We start from the raw sequence: 12,882 nt of genomic DNA, 5'->3' as shown, positions 1-12,882 counted from the left end.
GGACAGCTCTAGCATGGCTGCGATGCTCTTCACGCTGCCGGCGCTGCCTGTGTCCACGCTGCCAGCCAGATCACTAGCCCGCCGGCGCTGTGCCCGCACCCCCAGCCGGCCCTCCTCGGTCCCAGCCCCCTCTGTCTCAGCATCCGGGGCCGACCTCATCGGCCAGGTTGGCGCTGGCCATGGCTGAGCTGGAACGCTTGGGGGGGGGGGGGGGGGGGCCCCTTCTTCCGGGGCCGCACAGCGAAGGACTGGCTGCGGTTGACGTTCTTGTCAGTGCCGGCGGGCGCTCGCACCGAGTGGCTCCGGCCCACACGCCGCTGGACTGTGGCATAGGGCCCCGCGGCCGCTGGCACCAACAGCTCATCCCGCTCTGGCTCGCTATCGGATGCTGCATAGCGGTTCAGGCTGTGGGCGCGCTTCTTGGGCCGCCCTGGCTCTGCATCGGCCTCCGGAGGCAGGCACAACATGGGCTACGGGCGGGGGCACAGCCGCAGGGGCAGGCCCGGGAGCCGTGGGCCCGGCATCGCTCTCCACCGGCTGGGGGAGCACGTAGGCAAAGCCACGGTGTGTGGGTGACTGGGGCAGTGAGCGGGGTGACATAGGCCGCTCTGTTGGTGGCAGCAGCTGTGGAGTGGGCTTCACCTTGGCTGTGGCTGGGGTGGGACCCGTGAGGCCCCCCCAGGGCCTGAGGGGACCCTGGCTGGGCTTTAGTGGGCGTCTGGGGGGGCGTGAAGTGGCTGGCCCCCCGGCGGAAGGACCTGCCGTGGCTTGCCCGGCACCGGGGGTACGCTGGCCCGCTTGACGCTGTGGCCGTGGCGGCTGGGCCGGCTCTCCTTGGGAGGGGTGCTGGGAGCCGGCCCCTCGTCCAGCAGGTACTCCTGGCTCCGTGACATGGGGCTGCCAGGCCCGGGAGGCCCATCACCCAGGAGCTCCTGAGAGCTGCTTATGTGCCGTGCCTGTCCACCCAGGCTGGGCTCCGGCCGCATGGAGGCCCTCGGCGTGGGGGGCAGGTGATTGGAGGGCTTCTCGGCAGTGGTGGTGGTAGCGCCCTCTGCCGGGCCGGTCATGGCAGCCTGCAGCTCGCCACTGAGCTCGCTGTCCTGGAAGGTGGTCATCTTAGGAGACTGGCACTCAGCAGGGGCTGGCTCCGCTGGGGTTGGCGACTCAATGGCCATGACTTCAAGCGACTGCGGGGCCTTCCGGCGCAGGGGTCCCCCCTCGTACTTGGCGTACTCTGCCTTCTGTAGTTCCGCCAGTTTCCTCACCGCCAGCATCAGCTTCTTCTGGTGTCCTGAGTGGGGCACGGGGCCAGTCAGGCCCAGGACGGGGGCAGGGACTGGGAGATGGAGGGAGGGGCCCGCGCCTCACCCAACTTGGTGATGCCGATCTCCTGCAAGTCCTCCCAGGTGATGTCAGTGATGAAGTCAATGTTCTCGTAGCCGTTGTCCACCAGCACCTTGTAGTACTGGGCCAGGCCGATCATGGACAACCACACCGCCAGGTTCGCCTGTGGAGCAGGAGGACACCAAGGGCAGCCCAAGCTGGTGGGCCACACCCTGCTCGCTGCTCCGAGCTTTCAGGGGTAGGGGCACCGGGCCAGCCTGGCACAGACAGACAGAAGGACAAAATGGACAGGCCAGAGGTGTCAGCTTTGGAGATAGCGTGACCTCAGTAGGAGCCCAAGGCCAGCTCACGTGCCTGTGCGGACACACGCAAACACACACACACACAGGGACGACCCTATCCTCAGGACACCATTGGGGGGAGGGGAAACACATGCTCCCTCACCTGCCAAGGCAGCCACGGGGATAGCACCCAGGGGACACGACTTGCAACATCACGGACACAGACATACGGCACCACCGGCCAGAAACACACACACACACACACACACACACACACACACACACGCAGTCCGCATCCCAGCCATACACGGGCACCGACACCCTCCATGTCACACTCACGCCCATTTCCACACCCATGCTGGGCACTGGTCACATAGCCACAGCACACACGCACGGAAACACCCACGATGCTCTTCACCCAGAGCCACCTGTCCGCTCTTGCAGCTGGACACCTCTCACCCACCAGCACACGGCACACTTGGTTCCCCCCAGGTGCACAGAGCAGTATGAGGCCCGTGGGACAGGGACGTGCTCATTGGGAGCACCCCCGAGCCGCCGACTGAGTGGGCTGAGGCAGGCCAGGAGAGCAGGAACACGCTTGTCATCAGCCCACAGCCCCAGGCCCTTCGGGTGGCAGGGGGCTCTCTCCTAGAACTCGGCGCAGGGCTCCCAGGCAGCATAGATGCAACCGGCCTCAGGCCCGACTTCCCCAGCCCCAGACCCTGTTGCAGCACACAGGTGAGTGCTGGGGCTGGCACAGCCCGCAGTCTGTGTGGGTGTCCGCTGTCCACACAGCCGGCACATGCCGCTCTAAGTGTGGGGGTGGGTGTGCACGCATCAACAGGCGCCTCGACTACGTTTGGTGCACGTGTGCTGTCTGTGTACACGAAGCAGACACACATGCCCCCATGCACAGCCTGGATGCATCCAGCCCTTCCTGTCCACATGGGGTCCTCTATGGGGTCTGGGTCCGCACGCGGTGGGCAGCGCTGCCGACTGCCACGTGGTGTGGCTGTGTGGCTGCCTAAGGCGGAAGGGGCCCAGGCACTGCCGAGGGACACCTGGCCTGGCTTCAGGGTCCCCTTGCCCTGACAAGGTTTCCTGGCCTGGAGGCTGCCATCCCTGCTCCTGCCCCGGGAAGGCTGGCTCCAGTGCCCGTGACGGACAGAGGGTGAATGAGAGCTGTAGCCAGGGAAGCCAGTCTGTCTGTCTAAGCGCCCCGGCACAGCCACTGGGGTGCAGGAAGCCTTACGGGTTTTGTGCTCAGGCAGCCAGTCAGGGATGCTCAGGCCGCTGATCTCCGCGGTGATCTTCTTCCGATGACCTGGCTTGGTGACCCCAATGGCCGTGAGGTCCTAGGTAGAGGAGAGGCCCATAAGCGGGAGGCCAGGGCCTGAGCTCAGTCACAGCCCCGTTGCCAGCCTCTGGGCGCCTCACCTCCGGAGTCATGCGGCTGATGGTGGGCAGGTCATAGCCGGCGCCGACAAAGTTGGGGGCGTAGAGCTGCAGCTGGAACCTGGAGAGCCACTGGCTCACGGCCTCGGCGCTCTGGAAGACACAAGGCAGCCGCTGCAGGCTCGCCCGCCGGCCGTGCACCCCGGCCACCGGGCCAGGTCCTCCTCCGCTCGGCCACTGGCCGTTCAGTCTGCTGTCCGCTGCTCCCCTTTGTAGCCGGGCCCTGGGGACAGCTTGACCCCGGAGTTCCTCCTCTCGCTGTGCTCCCGGATGCCGCCGCCGCCAGCTCCGTCGGCCATCCCGCCTCCTCCCATGATCTCCAGCAGAAGGGTCCGGCTGCCGTCCGAGCCGCAGGCTTGCCTGCCCGTGCCCTCCCCACCTCCCTGTTCCTGCACCAGGGACACCCTGCGGTGCCCCCACTAGAGGGGCTGGGGGCGGGAGGTGGGGCTCGGGAATGCAGCCGCAGACGGTGCCGCTCGGAGGAGCCCCTCCACTCCTGAGCAGGCGGGCTCTGTCCAGAGGTGCAGGAGGACACAGCCAGCCGCTCGCACCTTCCCAGCACACGGGCCCTTCTCAGCCCTACACACACCTGGTCTTGCCTCACACCCATGCATCAGGCACACGCATGCACGCGCGCACACACACACACACACACACACACACAGGCGAACGTGCCCGGCTCGCTGTCACCACCCACACGCAGGCACAGCCCTTGCTCACCTCACACCCACATCACACTTCCCGGACACACCAGCTCACACACACGACCCACGCAAGAGACAACACCTACACACACAGACTGACAGACGGACAGAAGTATGGGCCTGGCCTGTCAAGGGCCCCCAGCCACACAGTGGCCTGACCAAGCAGGCTGCCCGGGAGCCCCTCCCCGCGGCCAGCCCGGGCCCTGTACCATTGCCCTCCGATGCCGGCTCCAGCTTCCTGGGGGGCTGCTCCCCGAACACCTGCCCAGCGTGGCCGCTGGAGGCGGGGCCCGGGCGGCACCTGGAGAGGAGAAGGTGTGGTGGGGCAGGGGCTGCTCAGGGGGGCCGCCTCCTGGCCAGGCGGGTGGTGTTGCCTCCTTGCTCTTACCTGTGGAGCCTTCTGGAGGCTTGACGGGGCTGTCCCCGGGGCTGGACTCGGAGACGGACTTCTGGGAGAGCACTGTTGCCAGGAGCTACAACCCAGATAGGCAGGCTGGCCGGTGCTGCTCGGTGCCCCGGCCGCCCCAACCCTCCCCCCAGACCACCTACCTTGACCCCTTCAGAGCCTGCATGCAGGGTGTGGCCCCCACCGCCTCTGGCTCCGGCCACGCTGCTCAAGCTGCCACTGCGGTCCCCGCCTGTGGACATGAGAGACCCTGTCAGCAGGTACTGGCCCAGCCCTACCCCAGGAGACGCCTCCCGCCCTGACCTCCAGAGCTCCCCCACTTACCTGCAAAAGGCTTCCGCAGCACCCAGATCTCTTCAGGGGGTGCAGAGGGCCCTGACGAACTGCCCGCCTGCGATGGGCTTGGTTCAGCGCCGGCTCGAGGACCTGTAGGCCAAGCACAGCCTCCCTGTATCTTGAACCAGCCATGCCTGCTGACCGGACATGGGCGAGGGGTGCCCCCGGCCTGGCCCCAGAGCCTGGGCAGAGCAGAAGCCCCTCAGGTCAGTACTGCAGCCTCCTCTGGCCCCCGCTGTCTCCAAGGAGCTGAGAGAGCCTCAGAAGTCCCCTCCCCACCCTAGATGTTTGAGAGCAGGACACCCTGGCAAGAGGGCCTAGGCCAGGCTGTCACGCCGGTGGCCCGGTGGCCCTGTGGCCCTGGGTGGGAGGTGGGGAGCAGAGTGGGTGTACCCCCTCTTCGTCAGGAGAGCAGGGAGAGGCAAGAAGTCCCCAAAAGCCTAGATGACCCTGGGTGGGCTGGCCATGACTCCTCACCGGCCCCCCTCTGTCCCCTCAAACTCACCTGTCGATGTCCACATCCCCTCTAGGAGGTAAACCATCTCGCAGACCCCCTGCCTGAAAGCAATCCACGCCCTGTGGCCTTGTCCTGAATCCCCCTTCCTCACTCCAGCTGGCCATGCTATACTGGCCTCCTTTGGGGCCCTGACACCATGTTTTCTTCTGCCCCAGTGCCTTTGCATATGTCATTCCTGCCGTCTGGGTGCTCTGCCCGGGGCTAGCCCCTCCCACTTTGTAGTGCCTTCTCTGAGCACCCTGTCTTAAAAGCAGGTCTCCATGCGATAGGTGAATCATCGAATGTTACCCGAAACTAATAAAAATAAATAAAAAGCGGGCCTCCACCCACACCGCTTATGCCATTAGTGGGCACGTTTGCTGGCGCATTTACTACACTGCCCCCTGCTCCCCTCCCTCCTTCGGTGTGAGCTTGAGAGCAAGAGTGCCACCCACCTGGATCCCTGTCTACTCCTAGCGGCTGGTGGGCACCGCCTAGTAAAGAAACGAGGGCCTTGGTGTGGGGACGCCAACAAGACAGCTGGCAGGATCCCACTCGGGGCCCCCCAACCAGCAGTGGCCTTGCTTCCTTCTGGTCCCCAAGCCCAGGCCTGGGTGGGACTTGCCTGCTCGTTTCACAATGGCCTCGCCCAGGGACGACGGAAAGTAGCCCACCCGGTCATTGCCTGTCCGGTTGTCATGGATACAGCCCTTCCACCGGCCATCCGGATGCTGCTCGAGGACCTGGCCAGATGAGGTGAGGGAGCATGCTCAGGGAGATACTCCTCCAGGTCCAGCTCCAGTGGGTGGGTAACCTGGGCCTCCCTTCCAGGACCCCATACCACGGGTGTGGGGTGAGCACACGGGGTCCTGCCTGTCCTCCCTCCTGCAGCCCCAGGCTGGCCTTACCGTGATGATGTCCCCAGCTTTCACATTGAGACTGGTCAGGTCGTAATTATTGCAATAATCCTTGGTTGCCCGGACCTGCAGGGCTGCCGAGGCCTCTGGGGACACAGGAAGCAGAGCCCCAAGTCCTGGGAGCTGGCCTGGCCAGGGCCCCCCACTTCAGCGCCCAGCCCTGGCCCCAGGCCCACCTCGTAGCAGCTGCTTGATCTCCTTGCTGGCCTGGGACGTGGTGAACTGGTGCACGATGTCCAGGGCCGTCTGGCTGTAGGTGTTCCTCACATGGGCATTAATCCCATTCTGTATGTGCCAGAGGGGGTGGCCCGTCAGGAGACCCCATGCTCCCACCAGCCCCCGCCCCCTCGGCCCCCTGACTCACATCCAGCAGAAGCCGAACCACTTCTGTCTTCCCACAGAGTGCGGCCTCGTGCAGGGCCGTGCCGGCCTTGGTCTGGCGGTTAATGTCGATGCCAGCTTGGAGGAGGAGTCTGGAAGGAAGGAGGGCGGGCGGGCGGAAGCAGGCAGCCCCTTCCATCCCACCGTGCCTGCCAGGCCCCCATGCCCAAGACCGCCCTGCCCAATGACACGGTGTGTGACAGTGACTGAGCATTTGTGGAAGTGCTGGCCCCTCCCTCCCGGGGGCCCCCACACTGACAGGAACTGCTGTCGGGTCATCCTAGCACAGCCACAGCTGGGATGCCCACTTTACAGAGGGGAAAACTGAGTCTCAGAAATGGTAAGTGTCTCCACAAGATTGCCCAGCATGTGGCGGGACCCCAACAGAGCCCGGGCCTGGGGCTGTAGCCATGGTCCATTCCCCAGCCTCCTCCAGGGCACCCTTTTCTGGGTGGGGCCAGGCAGCCTGACCACATCCCATGGCTTAGGACATCACTGCGGGAGCATGAAGTCTGCAGCCGGTCCACCCGCCACCCACCGGCCCCCGCACACGGCCATACCTGATGATGTCAATGTGGCCGTTTTTGGCCGCCAGGTGCAGGGGGCTGGTGCCGTTGGGGTCCCGTGGCGTCCCCCCGGCCGGGGTCTCCAGCAAGGCCGCACCACATGTTGCTACTCAGGAGCAACTGGACCACCTTGAGAAAGGGGGGCCCAGGGGACGGGGCAGGGGGTCACGGGGGCGTCTCCCCATTGCCACCGCTCCTGGGGGGCAGCCAGGGCCAACAGAGCCCCACGTGGCACTCTGGAGAGACTTACCCCAACGCGGCCGAACTCACAGGCCAGGTCCAGAGGCGTCTTCCCCGAGTTGTCCACCATGCACGGGTTGGACTGGTGCTGCAGCAGCATCTCTGACTACGGGGCCACGGCACGTGGTCAGCACCCCCCGGTGGCTGTGGGGCTCATGCCGCCCCGGCACCCCGCCCCCCGGGGGTGTCCCTTACCACGTCGTAGTGGCCGTGCTGGGCCGCCAGGTGCAGAGGGATATGGCCCTCGTCCGATGGGATGTTCACCGCTGAGCCCGCCTTCAGCACCAGCTTCATGGGCTCCTTCCGCCCCTGCCAGGCTGCGTAGTGCAGTGGCCGCATGCCTGGGCACAGGCAGGGGTGGGGTGGGGGCTGTTAGGAGCTGGCCCTTGACCCTGCACCCATGCCCGGACTGCAGGGCACTGAGCCCAGGACAAGCCCCCTCGACCCACAGGGAGACTCTGGTCTGGAGCCTCTGCCGCGGGAGCCTCTCCATCTCTAGGGACTCTGCCCCAGCCCTCGACCCCCTGCCCCTGCTCTGAGGTCCCTGGCCGGCCTTGCCTTTATTGTCCTTGATGTCCACAGCAGCCTGGGCCTCCAGCAGCAGGGTGATCAGCTCTGTGTTGCCATTCAGGGCTGCGTGGTGCAGGGCAGAGAACCTGGGGCAGGGATGGGCACGCATGGGTAAGGAGCCTGGCAACCCAGCCTTCCACAGGGCCCCCCCACCCCGCACCCCATGCTAGCCCTGTCTGAGAACTCACCCGTCAGGGTCCTGAAAGTTGACATTGATCTTCTTGGTGGAGCCCAGGAGCTCTAGTGGGGGTGGGAGAGAGACAGTGAGGGGGGCTCCGGCCAGCCCCTGTGGGCACCGGACCCCAGAGCTAAAGCTGTCTTCAGTCTTTCATCAAGAAACACTTGGTTCGTTCAGCTCCATTCCCTGAGCTCAGCTTTTGGACCCCGGCTTTCCACCAAACGAAGGGGTTGGCAAGTTCAGAGAGCCAAGGGCTCTGGGCCTGTCCCCACATGAGGACGGAAGCCAGAGCCGTGCACCCACACAGACACACACACTCATGTGCACACGCACCCCCTCCTCGGGGACGCTGGCGAAGCACCTGCTGGTGGCGGGAGAGAGTCAGCACAATCTGTTTCTCAGAAGGACCCAGATGGGGCCGGGGGTGGCCTGGGAAGGCTGGAACACCCGGAAATTGGGGTATCTCTGGGGGAAGATCTGCATATTCAGGGTGCAGCCTCCCCCCAGTCTGAGCCCTGGGCTTGCCCATGTGGCTGAGTCCCACCTGGTGGGGCAGGAAGGGGAGGCAGGCGGGTGGGCTGGTGGCCCTGCGTGACCACACTGGAACGGCCACCACATCTCTGGGGGCCCATCTGGGTCCTGGGATCAGTCTGCCCGAAGCCCGAAGCCCGAAGGGCCCAAGCCCTCCCTTTGCGGCCCTTTTCCTCCTGGGCCTCCCCGGTCTTGGCCTCCCCCAGCTGACTGCTGGAGGAGGAGAGCCCCCCGACGCCCTCCCTGTGGGCTCGGGGCCAGCCGGACTCAGGCCAAGCCCCTGCCTGTCTGGGCCATGGTTACATAACCCATTTGTGGGTCAGTCACTCTGTGAGGGAGGGGCCGGCAGGACAGAAGCCCCTTTGTCCAGGCCTAGGACGGGGTGGGGGTGGGGGTCCCTGAGAGCAGGAACCCAAGGGAGTCACAGAGGGGCTAATCCAGGACCTGCTGGGTGACCCACAGCATCCTGAGCAGCTCCACCCTCAGCCCCGATGGCCCACAAAGCCCACGAAGGCAGATGGACCTGAGTTCAAACTCGCACTGGGCCCTTACTAGCCCTATGGCCTTGGCCTTGAGCTCAAAGGGGGCTAAAGGGGCCAGCCTCATAGGCCTAAGGGCGTGTCCACCGTTAGAGCATGAAGGGTCTGGCACGGAGTCCGTCAGTAAGCCGCGGCTACCAATATTAGCTCTGTGGGACTCCCACCCCACCCCTCTGTGAGGGGCTCCTCACGCACAGGGCAGGGCAGACGCGTCTCCACATCCCACCCCTTCCCTCTCCTCACTTTGCTGGCCCTGACGTCCATCTGAGGGGGCAGCAATGCCACCCTTCCCTCAGTGATCCAGGCCAAAACCTTGGAGTCAGCCCTGAAAGTAGCTTAAAGCGTCTCCATCAGCAAATCCTACTGGTTCTTCATTCAAGACCATCTCAAGGCATACTCGGAATCCTACCACTTCCCACCTTCCCAGGGTGTCCCCACCCTGATCAGGCCAGCCTCTCCTGAAGGATCACTGCCATCACTTCCCTACCAGCATCCTTGCTTCTGCCCTGCCCCTTGGTCTGTCCTCCATACCTCTGAGGTCAGGGGGACCCTGTGAGAATATGAGTCAGATCCCAGAGCCACCCCTCCCTCTTCTGAAGACCCCCCGAACAGCTCCCATGTCACGGGGGCTGAGGGCCAGCCCTGGACAATGGCCCTATAAGACAGAGCCCTCCTGCATCACTTTGACTCTCTCATCACCCGTCTTCCAGCCACATAAGCCTCCTTGATGATGCTCCCACACACCAGCCGCCCCTGCCACAGGGCCTTTGCACATGCTGTGTATATGTGTGGGATGCTGTTCTTCCCCCAGTTATCCCCATGGCTCCCTCCCTCATGTCCTTCAGGACTTCATCCACGGCTGCTGGCACTAACATTTTAGAGAGGCTAGAGGTCAAGACCCAGGACCACGCACAGACACCAGTGGGGAGATGGAGTCTCCATCCAGAAGACTACTCGCTACACAAGGTGGGGGTCTCATGAGGTCATCTCACCCACTCCCTGCTGCAGGTCTCCTCAGAGAAGAAAGTGGAGGGGAGCCTGAGATCTTGGAGCCCCCCCCCCAATTCGCAGGGGGGACCCTGGGTTCCCAGGGAGACAGGTACTCTGAATGAAGCTGGAGCAGGCATGGCCAGAGGGGTCTGAGCAGGGAGGGGGGAAGAGGGTATCAATGCGACGACAAGTGGGAACCAAGATGAAGTCCCCAGAAACCCCTCCCAGGAGCCCCTTTCTCTTCCACAAGGGCACTAGGTCCTGCAGCTACCACGTGGGTAATGAGCATAGACTTCATCCCCACCCCACCCCACATGGTGGGCTCTCCCAGCTCCTGTCACTCAGTCCTCTAACCGCTTTCCTGGGACCATCCTGCCTCTGAGGTCAGCCCCAAACTCCAGGCTGCAGAGGCCCTGGGGGAGCTGGCCTCAGCCCCTCTCCCACCCTGCCCTTGTGGTCTCCCTCTACGCCCTGCCCAGAGGCTCCTCCAACCACAGAAGCCCCTGGTCCGCCCGCCCACAGAGCCACGTCTGTCTCCTGTAGGGATGTGGTCCTGGCCTCCGTTGGCAGCACATGGCAGGGCACTCCCTCAGCCTCCCTAGGGCAGGCCCGGAGCTCTGGGCCTGACGCTGCAAGGGAAGCATTAGTGGGCCAAGGTGAGAGGACGCAGGCAGGCGCGCTGGTCTGTAGGTTGCTGTGAATTCGGGGTAGGGGACATGGGGCCAGAAAAAAGGGCAGACGTCCCTGCTCAGCAGGAGGCCAGCCCCACCCTGGGAAGCTCCCTCCAGAGCAGTGTCTCTCAAGGACAGCGGCCAAGGGTCCCAGTGCCCGAGCACGCATGACAGGGGAGGACCCCTTCGAGGCGGGATGGCAGGGCTGACCGACCCCAGAGCAACACTCAGGGGGTGGGGTGGCGGGAGGGTGCGAGTAGGGGGTGGAGGTCATGGAAACATGAGTCATGGGAAGCCGTCCGGAGTCTGGCTGGTGGGGGGGTGCCTGAGAGAGCACCACTGGGTGCCCCCCACCCCATGGCCCAAACTCCAGCTGCACTTTGCTGAATCAAAATACATCTTACTCCAAAGCAGGCCAGTGTTGCCATGACAACTGAGCTAATTCATGGAGGGATTTCTCTGTCTGACTTATTATGCCCGCCCCTGTGAGTCAGAGGGCCCAGATACGGGGGCCAGGGCAGGTGTCTCTCCCAGAAAGCAGACCAGGCAGGGACAAATGCCAAGTTTCAGGTGGACACCCGGGTAAAGGGACAAGTCCCTACACCACCCCAGGATGACCGAACCGGATGCCCCACTTCCCTGGAAACCCATCCCGGGGTGCCTCAGGAAACAGTCCAAGTCAGCACTTCCTGAGGACTTAAGAAAGGCCTGGACTTCCTGTGTGCTTTCCCGTGTTCTTCCAGCAATGCTATGAGGCAGGGACCCCAAGTGTCCCCATCCTACAGGTGAGGAGACTGAGGCCTAGAGAGCTGGAGTCAGCGGTACCCAAGGTCCCATGGCCACTAGGTGGAAACCGTTACCTAGCCTTCCACCTCTCAACCCCTCCACCTGCTTTCAAGGCTCAGCTACGGTACCTCTGCCTGGAAGCCCTCCCTTTTTGAGCCCTGAGGCCCTGATGCCAGCTCCAGCTGGCAGACCAGCCCTGGGCCCCAGTGTGGAAGGCAGAGCCAGCCTGTATCTGGGACCCCAAAAGGTTCTGGAACCGCACGGAGCAGACGGGGCTGCAGCGGGAGGAGTCCTCCTGCTGCTCAAGGACCTGCCCGGGGCCACCAGCCCCAAGGCCAGCTCGGTTCTCAGCACGCTTCCTGGAGAAAGGGGAGGGGCCTCCCTGGGTTACCTAGAGTCTCTGGGGGTGGGGTGGGGCATGGGGCACCCCGACCCCACGTGCCATCCTGTGGAGCCCTGTCTGTGCCCGCACAGGTGCCCCGACACACTGACACGGCCATACGTGCGCAGCCGCACACGCAGCTGGTCCACACACCCAACCATCCATCTCCAGGGGCCCTGGGGGAGGCTCTGGGCTGAGCTGGGATGAGTGCTGGGATCAGGACTCCAAGCTCCCAACCCTTCCCAGGGGCCCTCACAGCGCAAGCTCAGGATGGCTAGTGGGAGCCCCCTCCCCCCTCCTCCCCAGCCCCTTTCCGGGCAGGGAAGCCAGAGAGGACTAGAGTCTGTGGCAGGGTCTACACCTGCCTGGAGCCCAGCCTGCCCTGGGCTGGGCGACCTTGGGCCTCTGCTCCTCTATGAGTAAATGGCCCCCAGCCGGCCATGCCTGGGCAGCCACACCCCCAGCATGGTCCTGCCCCCCATTCCCTGCAAAGCGTGTTATTAAACATGGGGCGTGGAGGGGGTCTGACAGGGACCGGCAGCCCTGTGGTCGCCCCTCACCGCCAGGGCCCCCTCCCTCTCTCCACGGTGGGGAAGGGGGGTCGGCATCCGCCTCGCCCTTTGACAGTCCAACAGAGCCCTCCAGCTGTCAGCCCGTAGCCCGGGAAGGGAGGGGGACACCCGCGGCCAGGTGCCGTTCTGGGGGCGCTGGCTGGGGGGCTCCGGGCGCTCGGAGCCGCCCCTCCTCCGGCGCCGGGGGCGGGGAGGAGACCGAGGGTCTGGGCGCTGCTGGCCCCGCCCCGCCCCCAGGGACCCGACAGCATCCCCCCTCGCCGCCCCGCGCCCGGAGGGATGTCGGGGGAGGGGGTCGGCGCCCGCGGGGCCCCCGCCCGCCCGCGCCCCCCGCACTCACTGGCCTTCCCGGGCCGCGGCCTCTGCAGCAGCCTCTGCGCGGTCCCCACGTCCTCCGCCTTCACCGCCTGCACCAGCTCTTGCTCCTTCCCCATGGCGCGGCCGGGCCGCAGCGACGCGGCTGCGCTCCGTGCGCTCGGCGCGGCTCAGAGGCGGCGGCGGCGGCCCCGCGGCCCCGGCCGCATCCTCCTGCCTCCC

General features: G+C 65.1%; 1 protein-coding gene across 1 annotated transcript in view; it reads right to left on the bottom strand.

Moving 5' to 3' along the window:
* Nucleotides 1–12,882, bottom strand: part of CASKIN1 (CASK interacting protein 1) — a 17,265-nt gene extending 4,383 nt beyond the window's left edge. The window contains 25 exon segments of the mRNA XM_032327313.1: nt 1–153; nt 155–220; nt 222–470; nt 472–666; nt 668–745; nt 747–1,291; nt 1,369–1,507; nt 2,858–2,980; nt 3,063–3,175; nt 3,997–4,062; nt 4,065–4,085; nt 4,173–4,257; nt 4,334–4,422; nt 4,515–4,616; nt 5,648–5,765; nt 5,931–6,025; nt 6,116–6,224; nt 6,304–6,412; nt 6,881–6,942; nt 6,944–7,015; nt 7,137–7,232; nt 7,322–7,467; nt 7,685–7,782; nt 7,885–7,936; nt 12,686–12,882. Of these exon segments, the coding sequence (XP_032183204.1) occupies nt 1–153; nt 155–220; nt 222–470; nt 472–666; nt 668–745; nt 747–1,291; nt 1,369–1,507; nt 2,858–2,980; nt 3,063–3,175; nt 3,997–4,062; nt 4,065–4,085; nt 4,173–4,257; nt 4,334–4,422; nt 4,515–4,616; nt 5,648–5,765; nt 5,931–6,025; nt 6,116–6,224; nt 6,304–6,412; nt 6,881–6,942; nt 6,944–7,015; nt 7,137–7,232; nt 7,322–7,467; nt 7,685–7,782; nt 7,885–7,936; nt 12,686–12,779 (3,075 nt within the window). The 5' untranslated portion in view covers nt 12,780–12,882.

The sequence above is a fragment of the Mustela erminea genome, chromosome 20 (assembly GCF_009829155.1).
Source record: "Mustela erminea isolate mMusErm1 chromosome 20, mMusErm1.Pri, whole genome shotgun sequence".
Lineage (NCBI taxonomy): Eukaryota > Metazoa > Chordata > Mammalia > Carnivora > Mustelidae > Mustela > Mustela erminea.
The sequence above is the reverse complement of the archived record's forward strand: the minus strand, read 5'-3'. Positions and strand labels throughout refer to the sequence as shown.